The sequence below is a fragment of the Bos taurus genome, chromosome 5 (genome assembly GCF_002263795.3).
Source record: "Bos taurus isolate L1 Dominette 01449 registration number 42190680 breed Hereford chromosome 5, ARS-UCD2.0, whole genome shotgun sequence".
Classification (NCBI taxonomy): Eukaryota; Metazoa; Chordata; class Mammalia; order Artiodactyla; family Bovidae; genus Bos; species Bos taurus.
The window spans coordinates 77,535,191-77,550,555 of record NC_037332.1 but is presented as its reverse complement, the minus strand read 5'-3'; the positions used below and the strand labels follow the sequence as shown (position 1 = coordinate 77,550,555).

Genomic DNA, 15,365 nt, shown 5'->3' with positions numbered 1-15,365 from the left:
CAGACCTTGCTTTATATTAAATATGCTTTATACCTTTATACTTTTCAAACCCAAATATCTGAAAGTGCAATAAGCAGAAGTCATATGAAGGTATCAATTGTCATTTCCCCAACAAACCATCAGAAAAATTCGTTGATTATAAAAAAAAAAGCTGATAATTAGACCTCTTGCAGTAAGATATCACCTCAATAGAGATTTAGCAGAATCTCAAAATGAGGTGTCCAGGGGAAGGATGTTCGTATGATTTGAGGATCTGACCTGGTGGCTCTTGCATGGTGGGAAAGTGGTTGGGATAGACAGAGTTTATGACATAATAGCTTTGAGTAGGGAGGTACAACAAAGTGAGGGTCTTGATTCGCGTCTTGAGGAAGCTGTTTTAGTTGAGTGTTATCTTCCAGGAGCATATTGTCACTCAAGTAGCTAGTTTTATATGCCTCGTCCCAGTATCGGTTAACATAGAGGAAAGACTAACATGGAACAGGAAATCATATTCAATTCTTAGAGATGTGATGGTAGGAGAGAGAAATAATAAATTCCATGTCCCTCATGTCTCACATACTGAACTAAGGCACTCAATATTTATTGTTTGAGCACTGACAACTATAGTTTTCAATTAACAAGTTAATCATATTTTTATTATGAAGAATATTTCCTCTAGGGATATTTTTCTATATTAAGTAATTATGTCATAAGAGACCCTGGAATCAATTCAGTTTGATTTCATTTAACCAATATTTCAGATGTAGCTTTCTATGAAGCCATATTTTTTAATTTATTTTACTTTATCTTTAATTGGAGGATAATTGCTTTACAATGTTGTGTTGGATTCTGCCATACAACATTGTGAATCGGCCACAACTATGCATACATCCCCTCCATCCTGAGCCTCTCGCTCACTCTAGCCCCCATCCCACTCCCTTAGGTCATCACAGAGCAAGGCTGAGCTCCCTGTGTTTTACAGCAACTTCCCACTATCTCTTTTACACATGGCAATATATATAGTTCAATGTTATGCTCTCAATTCCTTCCACCCTCTTCTTCCCCCACTATGTCCACAAGTCCATTTTCTACATCTGTGTCTCTGTTCCTGCCCTGCAAATAGTTTCATCAGTACCATTTTTCTAGATTCCATATTGTTGTTGTTGTTGTTCAGTCACTAAGTTGTGTCCGACTCTTTGCAACCCTAGGGACTGCAGCACGAGAGGCTTCCTGTTCTTCACTATCTCCCGGAGTTTGCTCTAATTCATGTCCATATAGTCAGTGATGCTATTTAACCATCTATCTCATCCTTTGTCGCCCTCTTCTCCTTTTGCCTTCAATCTCTCCCACCATCAGGGTCTTTTCAAATGAGTCCCCTCTTCCCATCAGGTGGCCAGAGTATTGGAACTTCAGCTTTAGCATCAGTCCTTTCTATGAATAGTTAGAGTTGATTTCTTTTACTGGTTTGAGCTCCTTGCAGTGCAATAGACTATCAAGAGTCTTCTCCAGTACCACAATTGAAAATAATAAATACTTCAGCCCTCTCTTTATGGTCCAACTCTCACATCCATACATGACTACTAGGAAAATCATAGCTTTGACTATATGGATCTGTGTCAGCAAAGTGATGTCTTCGCTTTTTAATACGCCGTCTGGGTTTGTTGTAGTTTTATTCCAAAGAGCAAACGTCTTTAAATTTCTTGGCTGCAGTCACCATCCTCAGTGATTTTGGAGTCTAGGAAAATAAAATCTGCCACTGCTTCCACTTTTTCCACTTCTGTTTGCCATGAAGTGATGGGACCAGATGCCGTGATCTTAGTTTTTTGAATATTGAGATTAAGCTAGATTTTTCACTCTCCCTTTTCACCCTCATCATGAAGCTCTGTAATTCCTCTTCACTTTCTGCAATTGAAGTAGTATCATCTGCATTTCTGAGGTTGTTGATACTCCTCCCAGCAATCTTGTATCCAGCTTGTGATTCATCCAGCTGGCATTTCGCATGATGTAATCTGCATAGAAGTTAAATAAGCAGGGTGACAATATACAGCCTTGACATACTCCTTTCCCAACTTGGAACCAGTCCGTTGTTCCCTGTCCAGTTCTAGCCATTGACTCTTGACCTGCATATTGGTTTCTCATGAGACAGGTAAGGTGGTCTGGTATTCCTATCCCTTTAAGAATTTTCCACGGTTTATTGTGATCCACACAGTCAAAGGCTTTAGCATAGTCAATGAAACAGAAGTATGTGTTTTTTTTTTTTAATTCTCTTGCTTTTTATATCATCCAGTGGATGTTGGCAGTTTGTTCTCTGGTTCTGCTGCCTTTTCTAAATCCAACTTGTATATCTGGAAGTTCTTAGTTCACATACTTTTGAAGCCTTGCTAGAAGAATTTTGAGCATTACCTTGCTAGCATGTGAAATAAGCACAGTTGTATGGTAGTTTGAATATTATTTGGCATTGCCTTTCTTTGGGATTAGAATGAAAACTGACCTTTTCCAATACTCTGGCCATTGCTGAGTTTTCCAAATGTGCTGGCATATTGAGTGCAGCCCTTTAACAGCATTATCCTTTAGGATTTGAAATAGCTCAGCTGGAATTCCATCACCTCCACTAGCTTTATTTGTAGTAATGCTTCCTAATGCCCACTTGACTTCACACTCCAGTATGTCTCCTAGGTGAGTGACCACACCATCATGGTTATCCAGTTCATTAAGACCATTTTTGTACAATTCTGTGTATTCTTACCACCTCTTCTTAATCTCGTCTGCTTTCTGTTAGATCCTTGCTGTTTCTGTCCTTTATTATGCCTATCTTTGAAAGAAATGTTCCCTTGAATCTATAATTTTCTTTAAGTGATTACTAGTCTTTCCCATTCTATTGTTTTCCTCTATTTCTTTGCATTGTTCATTTAAGGAGACTTTCTTATCTCTCCTTGCTATTCTCTGGAACTCTGCATTTAGTTGGGTAAATCTTTCCCTTTCTCCCTTGCTTTTCATTTCTCTTCTTCTCAGCTATTTGTAAGGCCTCCTCAGACAACCATCTTGCCTTGTTGCATTTCTTTTTCTTGGCAATGGTTTTGATCATTGCCTCCTATACAGAGTTACTGACCTCTGTTCATAGGTCTTCAGGCACTCTCTCTATCAGATCTAATTCCTTGAATCTATTTGTCACTTCCACTGTGTAATCATAAGGGATTTGATTTAGGTCATGCTTGAATGGCCTACTGGTTTTCCCTACTTTCTTCAATTTAAGTCTGTACTTTGCAATGAGAAGCTCAAGTGATCTGAGCCATAGTCAGCTCCAGGTCTTGTTTTTGCTGGCTGTATAGAGCTTTTCCATCTTCAGTTGCAAAGTATATAACCCATCTGATTTCAGTATTGACCGTCTGGTGATGTCCATGTGTAGAGTCATCTCTTGTGTTGCTGGAAGAGGGTGTCTGCTGTGACCAGTGTGTTCTCCTGGAAAAGATTTTGTAACCTTTGCCCTGCTACATTTTTTACTCCAAGGCCAAACTTGCCTGTTAGTCCAGTTATCTCTTGGCTTCCTACTTTTGCATTCCAATTCCCTGATGAAAAGGACGTTTTTGTTTTTGTTTGTGTGTGTATTAGTTCTAGGTCTTGTAGGTCTTCATAGACTCTTTAACTTCAGCTTCTTTGGCATTAGTGGTGGGGGCATAGGCTTGGATTACTGTGATGTTGAATGGTTTGCCCTGAAAGGAAGTCAAGATCATTCTGTCATTGTTGAGACTGCACCCAGTTACTGCATTTCAGACTCTTGTTGACCATGATGGCTACTCCATTTCTTCTAAGGGATTCTTGCCCACAGTAGTAGATATTATGGTCATCTGAATTAAATTCATCCATTCCATTCCATTGTAGTTCACTGATTCATTTGTATAATGTCGATCTTCACTCTTGCCATCTCCTGTTTGACCACATCCAGTTTACCTTGATTCATGGACCTAACATTCCAGGCTCCTGTGCAGTGTTGTTATTTCCAGCACTGGCTTTACTTTCACCACCAGACACATCCACAACTCAGTGTTGTTTCCACTTTGGCTCAGCCTCTTCATTCTTTCTGGAGCTATTTCTCTGCTCTTCCCCAGTAGCATATTGGACACCTATGACCTGGCAGGTTCATCTTTCAGTGTCATATCTTTTTGCCTTTTCATACTGTTCATGGGGTTCTTAAGGCAAGAATACTGAAGTGGTTTGCCATTCCCTTCTTCAGTGGACCACATTTTGTCAGACCATGACCCATCTCAGACTCTCCACCAGACCTGTCCCTCTTGGGTTGCTCTATACTACATGGCTCATAGCTTCATTGAGTTACACAAGGCTGTGATCCATGTGATCATTTTGGTTAGTTTTCTGTGATGGTAGTTTTCACTCTGTAGGCCATGAGATTGTAGTTCTTGCTTCTTCTGTCTGCCTTCGGATGGATGAGGATAAGAGGCTTGTGCAAGCTTCCTGATGGGAGGGACTGGCTGTGTTCCATGGGGAAAACTGAGTCTTGCTCTGGTGGGCTGGGCCATGCTCAGTAAATCTTTAATTCAATTTTCTGTTGATGAGTGGAGCTGTGCTCCCTCCTTGTTAGTTGTTTGTCCTGAAGCAGCCCAGTCCTGGAGTCTGCAGACTCTATGGTAAGGCTAATGATGACCTCCTCCAAGAGATGCCAAGATGTGCCTTCATGGACTGCTGCTGCGAGTGCCCCTGACCCCACGGCAGGCCACTGTTGACCTATACCTCCACAGAAGACCCCCAAACACTCACAGGCAAGTCTGACTCGGTCTCTTGTGGGGTCATTGCTCCTTTCCCTTGGGTCCTGGTGCACACAAGGTTTTGTTTGTGCCCTCCAAGAATCTCCATTTCCCATAGTCCTGTGGAAATTCTGTAATCAAATCCCTCTGACCTTCAAAGTCAAATTCCCTTGGGATTACCAGTCCTTTTGCCAGATCCCCAAGTTGGGAAGTCTGATGTGGGGCCTAGAACCTTTGCAACAGTGCAAGAAACTTCTCTGATATGATTGTTCTCCAGTTTGTGGGTTGCCCAGCCAGCAGCTCCATGTTAGGGCTGCAAGCTCTATGGTAGGGCTAAGGGCAACCTCCTCCAAGAAGATTTAGGCCACATGCCATGCCTACTAGGACTGCTGCTACCAGTGCCTCTGTTCCTGCAGCCAGCCACTGCTGACCCATGCCTCCACAGGAGACCCTCAGACATTCACAAGCAGGTCTGACTCAGTCTCTTGTGGGGATCACTGTTCCTTTTTCCTGGATCCTGGTGTGCACAAGGTTTTGTTTGTACCCTATAAGAGTCTCTGGCAGGTATGAGTTTTGATTTTAACATGATTGCACCCCTTCTACTGTCTTGTTGCAGCTTCTTCTTTGTCCTTGGATGTAGGGTATCTTTTTGGTAGGTGTCAACATCCTCCTGGCGATGGTTGTTCAGCAGCTAGTTGCAATTTTGGTGTTCTCACAGGAGAAGATGAACGCACATCCCTCTACTCCACCACCTGAACTGAAAAGCACAAACTTCTCCCCCAGGGCATCCGAGTTCAGAAGAGAGGTTTACAGGGAGAATATCCTCCTCACCATGAATCTTGGAGGGTACTCAGTAAGTGTGGGGTCCTGGCACTGACTGCTCCCACCCTCGCCTTTGGACTTTGGCCCCTTTTTGTTTGTTTATTTGGGTTGTTTGTTTTTCTGATATTAAACTTTGTGAGTTGCTTGTATATTTTGGAAATTAATCGTTTGTCAGTTGCTTCATTTGCAATTATTTTCTCCCATTCTGAGGGTTGTTTTCTCATCTTGTTTATAGTTTCCTTTGCTATGCAAAAGATTTTACATTTAATTAGGCCCCATTTGTTTAGTTTAGTTTAGTTTTGTTTTTTTCATTAATCTAGGAGATGAGTCAAAGAGGACCTTGCTGTGATTTATGTCAAAGAATGTTTTGCCTTTTTTCTCTAAGAGTTTTTAGTTTCTGGCCTTACATTTAGGTCTTTAATCCATTTTGAGTTTATTTTTATGCATAGTGTTAGAAAGTGTTCTAATTTCATTCTTTTACACATAGCTGTAAAAGAATTTTACAGTTTTTCCAGTGCCACTTATTGAAGAGAGCCTGTCTTTTCTCCATTGTATATTCTTGCCTCCGTTGTCAACAATAAGCTGCCCATAAGTGCATCAGCTTATCTTTGGGCTTTCAGTCTTGTTCCATTGATCTATATTTTGTTTTTGTGTCAGTACCATACTGTCTTGATGATGGTAGCTTTATAGTATAGTCTGAGGTCAGGAAGGTAGATTCCTCCAGCTGCATTTTTCTTTCTCAAGATTGCTTTGGCTATTCAGGGTCTTTTGTGTTTCCAAACAAACTGTAAAATTTTTTTTTCTAGTTCTGTGAAAAATGCTATTAGTAATTTGATAGAGATTGCACTGAATCTGTAGAAGGCTTTGGGTAGTATAGTTATTTTCACAATATTGATTCTTCCAATCCAAGAGTATGATATATCTCTCTCTGTGCCATCTTTATTTCTTTCATCATTGTGTTATAGTTTTCTGCATGTAGGTTTTTTTTTTCCTTAGGTAGATTTATGCCTAGGTATTTTATTTTCTTCTTTTGTTGAAATGGTGAATGGGTTGTTTCTTTAATTTCTCTTTCTGATTTTTCATTGTTAGTGCATAGTAATTCAAAGAATTTCCGTTAATTTTGTATCCTGCAGCTTTACTAAATTCATTGATTAGCTCTAAGATCATGGCATCTGGTCACATCACTTCATGGCAAATAGATGGGGAAACAATGGAAACAGTGACAGACTTTATTTTGGGGGGCTCCAAAATCACTGCAGATGGTGACTGCAGCTATGAAATTAAAAGATGCTTGCTCCTTGGAAGAAAGGTTATGACCAACTTAGACAGCATGTTAAAAAACAGAGACATTACTCTGCCAGTAAAGGTCCATCTAGTCAAAGCTATGGTTTTTCCAGTAGTCATGTATAGATGTGAGAGTTGGACTATAAAGAAAGCTGAGCACTGAAGAATTGATGCTTTTAAACTGTGGTACTGGAGAGCACTCTTGAGAGTCCCTTGGACAGCAAGGAGATCCAACCTGTCCATCCTAAAGAAAATCAGTCCTGAATATTATTGAAAAGACTGATGCTGAAGCTGAGACTCCAATACTTTGGCCACCTGATGCAAAGGACTGACTGTTGGAAAAGACCTTGATGCTGGGAAAGATTGAAGGCAGGAGGAGAAGGGGATGACAGAGGATGAGATGGTTGAATGGCATCACCGACTAAATGGACTTGAGTTTGAGTAAATTCCAGGAGTTGGTGATGGACAGGGAGGCCTGGTGTGCTGCAGTCCATGGGGTCGCAAAGAGTCAGACACGACTGAGCAACTGAACAGTGAGAGTTTTACTTCTTCTTTTCCAATCTGGATTCCTTTAATTTCTTTTTCTTCTCTGATTGCCATGGCTAGGACTTCCAAAACTATGTTGTGTAATAGTTGCAAGAGTGGGCACCCTTGTCTTATTCCTGATCTTAGAGGAAATGCTTTCACTTTTTCACCACTGAGAATGTTTGCTGTGGGTTTGTCATACAGAAGCCATGTACTTTTTTGAGGACAAAAAACATTGTTACTGGCTCAAAGAGCTTAGGGTCCCATGTAATTGAAGAGTAAAGCTATCTGTTAGTCTTAGCAATACAGGTTGAAATTAAGATCTTCACAATTCCCAAATAAAACCCAAAAGGAAAACAAAAAGAAAACAAAAGATCTTTAGAGTTCCTAAACTCTGAAAAGATTACAGTGTTAAATGCTGTCTCCAACCCTCACATAGTTAAAAATAGAATTACTAAACTATGAAGCTGTTGTAAGGAAATGCAACTAAGTATTGATTTTTATAATGGTGACTACTTTGATGCTGTCTTCAAAATGTCAATTACCGATTTTTAAGTGCCTTCCCATTCTATTTCTGGTGCTTCCACTTTGCTGTGATTCTAATCCTATGATGCAGCCTTGCTATAATGGTAGAAGAATAGAGTGATTTGTTTGCCTGAGTGGGTCAACAAAGACTTCAGTTAGTATCAGAGTCTTGATTTGGGTCTTGAAGAATGAATAAGAGTTTTCAGGAATACTGTCTTTGCCTAGGCAGAGAAACATGAAACAGCTGGGTAAATAGAAGCACAAACCACATTTGAGTGAGTATGAGTGAAGCTGACCAGATAGAAAGAGATCAAGTCGTAAGGAAGTCTGCTATCAATTAAGTAAAAGTTACAGAATAAAAAAATCTACAATACAAACTAAATCAATGTCTTACTTCATTAATTAATGTCTTCTTTCCTTCCTCCTGTAGACCAGGAGTCAGCAAAATTTTTCTATAAAGGGTTAGGTAGCAAATATGTTAGGTTTTACAAGCCATATAGTCTTTCTTGCAACTACCCTACTCTGCTGTTCTGGTGTGAAAAGCAGCCATAGACAATATAAAAATAAAATAATGTGACTATATTCCAATAAAATTTGCTTATAAAAATAGGCTGTGAGCTGGATTTAGTCCAGAGGACACAGTAATATTTGAAAATGCTTGGTCTAAGACATCAGTCTATCAAGGATTACAGGATAAAATTTCTGCATTGCCAACTAAATTAATATCTGCAAATGTAAGCTATCACATAATCTGAGGCCAGTCAGAAGATTGCTTGAAATACTGGGAGAGACTGGCAAGCCAGTATCCCAATTTGTCCAGGGATAGAAAAGGTAAAGATCAGGAGGAAAATGATTCTATAGTATCTAAGGCCTGGAAGAAACCGTGGTACAAGGAAACAGACTCTTTTATACTAAGAAAATTTTATGATTTGACTCTTTTAAGTGATTCTATCATGGACCTGTGAATTTCCACAGGTCACCACCACTGTCTGAGTGAGTGGTGGTGAGTGCTGACTATTCATCAATATCCATTGTTTCCTTCTTCCAATATATTACCCAATTTTTAACTGGGCACAAGGCTACTGAGAGTGAAGACTACATTCTTCACCGTCTTTGCAACTGGTACTAGCCAATGGGATGTGAAAAGAAATGATATGGCCAACTTTGAGACAGGTCTTTAAAGAGACAGGAGGTGTACCCTTATTTTGTCCCACTTCTTGGAACATGATCAAGAAGTCAAGCAACCCTAGATCATGTAGACTAGTGTAGGAGGCAGTGCAATAAGATGGGAGGAGTCTGATTCTTGGATGACCTCATTAAACAGAGATTTTATACTGACCCTTGACTGTTTGATGCTGTTCACTCGCTAAGTTGTGTCTGACTCTTTGCAACTCTATGGACTGAAATGCACCAGGCTTCCCTGTCTGTCCCTATCTCCCAGAGTTTCCTCAAACTCATATTCATTGAGTCAATGATGCCATCCAACCATCTTATCCTCTGTTGCCCCGTTCTCCTCTTGGCCTCGATCTTTCCCAGCATCAGTCTTTTCCAGTGAGTCAGCTCTTCACATCAGGTGGCCAAAGTATTGGAGCTTCAGAATCAGTCGTTCCAATGAATATTCAAGGTTGATTTCCTTTAAGATTGACTGGTTTGATCTCTTTGCAGTCCAAGGGACTCTCAAGAGTCTTCTCCAGCACCACAGTTCAAAAACATCAGTTCTTCTGTGCTCAGCCTTCTTTATAATCCAGCTCTCACATCCGTACATGATCCTGGAGAAACCACAGCTTTGACTATACCTTTTTTGGACCTTTGTTGGCAAAATAATGTCTCTGTTTTTTAATACACTGTCCAGGTTTGTCATAGCTTTTCTTCCAAGGAGCAGCATCTTTTTAATTTCATGGCTTCGGTCACTGTCCTCAGTGATTTTGGAGCTCAGGAAAATAAAATCTGTCATTATTTCCATTTTTTTTTCCCTTTTATTTGCCATGAAGTAATAGAACCAGATGCCATGATCTGAGTTTTTTGAATGTTGAATCTTGACTATTTACCTCCGTACTATTACATGCGAGAGAAACAAATTTCTTTCTCAAATAAGTCACTCTTACTTAGGTCTCTCTTACATCAGCCAAACCTACACCCTAATTAAATCTGTATCAAGACTCTTATCTAAAGTTTGCAAGACAAGCCACTGAATTGAGATTATGTGAAGAAGATGTAGGGGTGTGGGAAGGAATACAAATATATGAAAATGATCATTATCTATGATCTCTATCCTTTAGTGTTTTTTTGTTTATTTAAGATTTATTTATTTATTTTGTTTGTGCTGGGTCGTCATTGTTGTGTGCAGATTTTCTCTGGTTCTGATGAAGGGGTACTATTTTTGCTGTAGTTCACGGGCTTCTCGTTGCCATGGTTTCTCTTGTTGCAGAGCACTGGCTCTAGGCATGTGGGCTTCAGTAATGGCAGCGCATGGGCTCAGTAGTTGTGACACATGAGCTTAGATGCTCTGGGACCTGCAGGAATCTTCACAGACCAGAAATCAAACCTGTGACCCCTGCATTCGCAAGCAGATTCTCAACCACTAGACCACCAGGGAAGCCTTGTCCTTTAGTTTTTAAAATCCTTTACAAAACAAAGGTTTAAAGTCATATAAATATTAAAATATATTTAAAGGTAAACACAGTTCATATTACTATCTAAAATCATAATTGACATTGTCATATTTTTTCCATTTTATTTTTTCATTCACAATAGTTTATTCAGCAAATATTTATCAGGAGCAGAATTTTATTGAGACACAAGAAGGGATATTAAAGCACTCTGAGGGACACCTAGGTGCATAAAAAATATTTCCTCTTAGTAGTTGTGGAGATAAAAACACTTATTAAAGGATGACCTGTGGCAAGAGCCATGGAAAAGGCCCCAAAGAAGGCAGTTGTGTTCAGAGTGGGATATCTCTTTCATTTGTGGACTTTCACAACCAAGGAGGTGTTTGAACAGGCTCTTATTTGGTTGTAATTCAAAAGAATATTATATTGATAACAATATATAGGTATTTTTTTCTTAAAAATCACCTTTATTCCCACCATTAAAGATCAACTATTAACATTTTCTTAAGTTTCCATTTGCTCTCTTATGTTGCACGGTTGTAATAATATATTATCCTTTTTCACTGAGTTTTATTTATTTCCTATATCAATACAAACCAATTGTTGACATTGTTTTTGATAACTAAGATTATATCTTGTTCTTAAGAAATTATTTAAGGAATTATGGCTATGCTTTTTTAAAAAAGTCATCTTTGAGAGATAGATCCTAAAGTACGTGATATCTTGGAGTTAATAAATCCAGCTAGGAGAGTGAATGAAAATATAGATGAAAGGAGTGGCCAGGAGTTGATGATTGTTGAAACTGAGTGGTGGGTTTCCTGGGAGTTATTGAACTCTGCTCACTACTTGAGTATTTTTACATTACCCACAATAAAAAGTTTTTTTAAAAAGTCTCATCATGTGATTATAAAAGTGTGTGGTAGATTTAGATTGTTCTCAATTCTTTACTCTCTCCCACTGCCATAACCTGGTAGTGCCTTAAAAGTAGCGGAATAAATTCATCGGCTCCATTGACATTGGAATATTAGCAGACATAATGGAGCACAGATTTCAGACATCCAACCTTGGTTTGACTAATCCCCTTATTTTCCTGTATCACACTGAGAAAAACCACACCCCAGGAAGCGTGACCCTTCAAGTTTGGTCCTAAAACAAGACATGTACAGCAGACTTGAACACAATCTGAAGCCTGACGCCAAGTCTGTCCAGCTGGCATCCTGAAGCAGAGCTGCCAGGGCTGGTACACAATCACCTGGTTAGGGGGGGCTCTTCCTTGCAGCTTTGCTTGTGTGAGAGATCTTCTGCCAGTCTCCAGTTGGTTTTCTGTGAGAATTGTTCCACATGCAGATGTATTTTTGATGTGTTTTGGGGAGGAGGTGAGATCCATGTCCTCCTGCTGTACTATCTTGATCCACTTCCACTTTTGTTTTGGAGTAATTGGCACTGTTATTCCAGGTTCTTTCCTTAAGCATGTGAAGTATTTCTTTGCTTTCTCATCTTACCCTCATACATATTTTATTGAGGTTATATTCATACTGTGATCTTTTAACTTAGCCCTAAGTATAAAAATTTCCTCATTATTAATAATTTAAAACAAAGTAATAGTGATGATAAAAGCCTTTTCTTGGATTGTGAGTATTCTGATATACTATTACAAAACATGATATTGATTGATTAGGCAAGTAGTGTCCCCTTTTGATCATTGGAACCTATAAAAGAAATTCTAAGAGAGGTACCTTTTTCATTTCTGCTAAGAACTGAATTTATATAAATATGGGTATCTAAAGAAACCATTCTGTTACCTTAAATGTATATATATACATCATGTGCTTTTTAGATTTATTTTGTAGACTTTTAATTTTTTAAATGTTAGGTCCACTAGAGTGTTTAATGGCAGTTTTGTAAGACCCAAATTTTAGTTTTATGAATCTTCTTTATCCTATCTAATTCAGGTTGAATATGAAGGCTTAAAGCATGAGATTAAGCGATTTGAGGAGGAGACGGTGCTGCTGAACAGCCAACTGGAAGATGCCATCCGGTTGAAAGAGATCGCTGAGCACCAACTGGAAGAAGCCCTTGAGACCTTAAAAAATGAAAGGGAGCAAAAGAACAGCCTGCGGAAGGAGCTCTCCCAATACATCACCCTCAATGATAACCATATCAGCATCTCAGTTGATGGGCTCAAGTTTGCTGAGGATGGGAGTGAACCCAACAATGATGACAAAATGAATGGACATATCCACGGGCCCCTTGTGAAACTGAATGGAGACTATCGGACTCCCACTTTAAGGAAAGGAGAGTCTCTCCACCCTGTTTCTGACTTGTTCAGTGAGCTGAACATTTCAGAAATACAGAAATTGAAGCAGCAACTTATGCAGGTAAGAACTCTGTTTAGGGCTTGTTTAGTGACTTTTCTGGAAGTTACGTGTAGCATGGTGTGGGATTTCTTATTGTCATATTTTACTTGCCGATTATTTTTTTAAATTATTCTTTAACTAGCCACTTTGAAAGTACAATATTTTAGAAAGATACAAAAGTGGTGTTAAGAGAATATCTCATTTACATTGTTTTATGAAATTTATCTCTTAGATAAATTAGATGACAACTGAGTGTGAAGGGGGAAAGATGGCATCTTGATGCATTTCTCACAAAAAAATTCAGAAGATTTATACAGGAAAAATGATAGAAAATGAAGTTTCCCATCATAAGCGACTCTATGTATATATTCAAGATTAATGGTTATGCTTCACAACAGTATTTTAAGCTCTAAAAGACAAGAAGGATTTTCTGTATACAAACTAGCTAGGATATTGTATGATTGAAAATACAAAATAGGTATAAATCTGAAAGCAAGGCATTCTTACTCGTACATGAGCTAAGCCTTAAATTTTTAGCATCTTCAAATCAAACATCTTGGGGAGAGTCCCAATTTTTAAGCTTATGTCACTGTAAAATGGCTTTCTGTTAATAGTGTAGAGTCTTGCCGCCCGACCATACCTTAATCCTATGATAATGGAAATGCTGTCTGAGGAACAGCATCACCACAGCCACCATCACGTGGGGGTTTCTGAGGAGACAATTGTTGGGCTCTTCACAGATCTACTGAGTCAGGAATCTAGTTCAACAAGCTTGTCAGGTGATTCAGTTCAGTTCAGTTCAGTCGCTCAGTCGTGTCTGACTCTTTGCAACCCCATGAACCGCAGCACGCCAGGCGTCCCTGTCCATCACCAACTTCCGGAGTTTACTCAAACTCATGTCCATTGAGTCGGTGATGCCATCCCACCATCTCATCCTCTGTCATCCCCTTCTCCTCCCGCCTTCAATCTTTCCCAGCATCAAGGTCTTTTCAAATGAGCCAGCTCTTCACATCAGGTGGCCAAAGTATTGGAGTGTCAGCTTCAGCATCAGTCTTCCCAGTGAATATTCAGGATTGATTTCCTTTAAGATTGACTGGTTGGATCTCCTTGCTGTCCAAGGGACTCTCAAGAGTCTTCTCCAACACCATAGTTCAAAAGCATCAATTCTTCAGTGCTCAGCGTTCTTTATAGTCCAACTCTCACATCCATACATGACTACTGGAAAAACCATAGCCTTGACTAGACAGACCTTTGTTGGCAAAGTAATGTCTCTGCTTTTTAATATGCTGTCTAAGTTGGTCATAACTTTCCTTCCAAGGAGGCAGTGTCTTTTAATTTCATGGCTGCAATCACCATCTGCAGTGATTTTGGAGCCCCCCAAAAATAAAGTCTGACACTGTTTCCACTGTTTCCCCATCTATTTGCCATGAAGTGATGGGACCAGATGCCATGATCTTAGTTTACTGAATGTTGAGCTTTAAGCCAACTTTTCACTCTCCTCTTTCATTTTCATCAAGAGGCTCTTTAGTTCTTTTTCACTTTCTGCCATAAGGGTGGTGTCATCTGCATATCTGAGGTTATTGATATTTCTCCGAGCAATCTTGATTCCAGCTTGTGCTTCATCCAGCCCGGAGTTTTGCATGATATACTCTGCATAGAAGTTAAATACGCAGGGTGACAATATACAGCCTTGACGTACTCCTTTTCCTATTTAGAACCAGCCTGTTGTTCCATGTCCAGTTCTAACTGTTGCTTCCTGACCTGCGTACAGATTTCTCAAGAGGCAGATCAGGTGGTCTGGTATTCCCATCTGTTTCAGAATTTTCCACAGTTTACTGTGATCCACACAGTCAAAGGCTTTGGCATAGTCAATAAAACAGAGATGTTTTTCTGGAACTCTCTTGCTTTTTTGAGGATCAGGTGATGAGTTTAAGACTTATTCTTCAGTCTGTTATCCTGCCAAGGTTCTTTGCATAAAGCTGATATTTAGAGGCCTTAAGACTCTGGCAATCACTTATTTTTATAGCAAACAGGGCTTATAATTTTCTGCATCTACAGAAATGATGACTGAAAATGTAGTTAGCAGAAAGAAATGAGAGAAATTAATATCATAGACTCATTTTTAATACTATATCAAAAGTTAACATATCTTTTTACTTTTAACTTTACCTGCCCAGTGCTTTTAGCTGCTGCTAAGTTACTTCAGTCATGGCCGACTCTGTGTGACCCCATAGACGGCAACCCACCAGGCTCCCCCATCCCTGGGATTCTCCAGGCAAGAACACTGGAGTGGGTTTCCATTTCCTTCTCCAGTGCATGAAAGTGAAAAGTGAAAGTGAAGTCGCTCAGTCGTGACTGACCCTCAGCAACCCCATGGACTGCAGCCTTCCAGGCTCTGTCCATGGAATTTTCCAGGCAAGAGTACTGGAGTGGGTGCCATTGCCTCTCCAGTGCTTTTAGCTGCTGAAAGATAATTAGTGAGAATTTGTTTTCTCAGTGTTCAA

General features: G+C 39.6%; 1 protein-coding gene across 5 annotated transcripts in view; it reads left to right on the top strand.

Annotated features, from left to right (window-relative positions):
- BICD1 (BICD cargo adaptor 1) overlaps nucleotides 1-15,365 on the top strand; it is a 250,617-nt gene that overhangs the window by 181,578 nt on the left and 53,674 nt on the right. For all 5 annotated transcript variants that reach the window (XR_009494605.1, XR_003034813.2, XM_005206892.4 and 2 more), the window contains exon 4: nucleotides 12,457-12,882. Coding sequence is in view for 3 of the 5 variants with exons in the window: in XM_005206892.4 (XP_005206949.1) it covers nucleotides 12,457-12,882 (426 nt within the window). In the remaining 2 variants the exon portion in view is untranslated. The remainder of the gene's footprint in view (nucleotides 1-12,456; nucleotides 12,883-15,365) is intronic.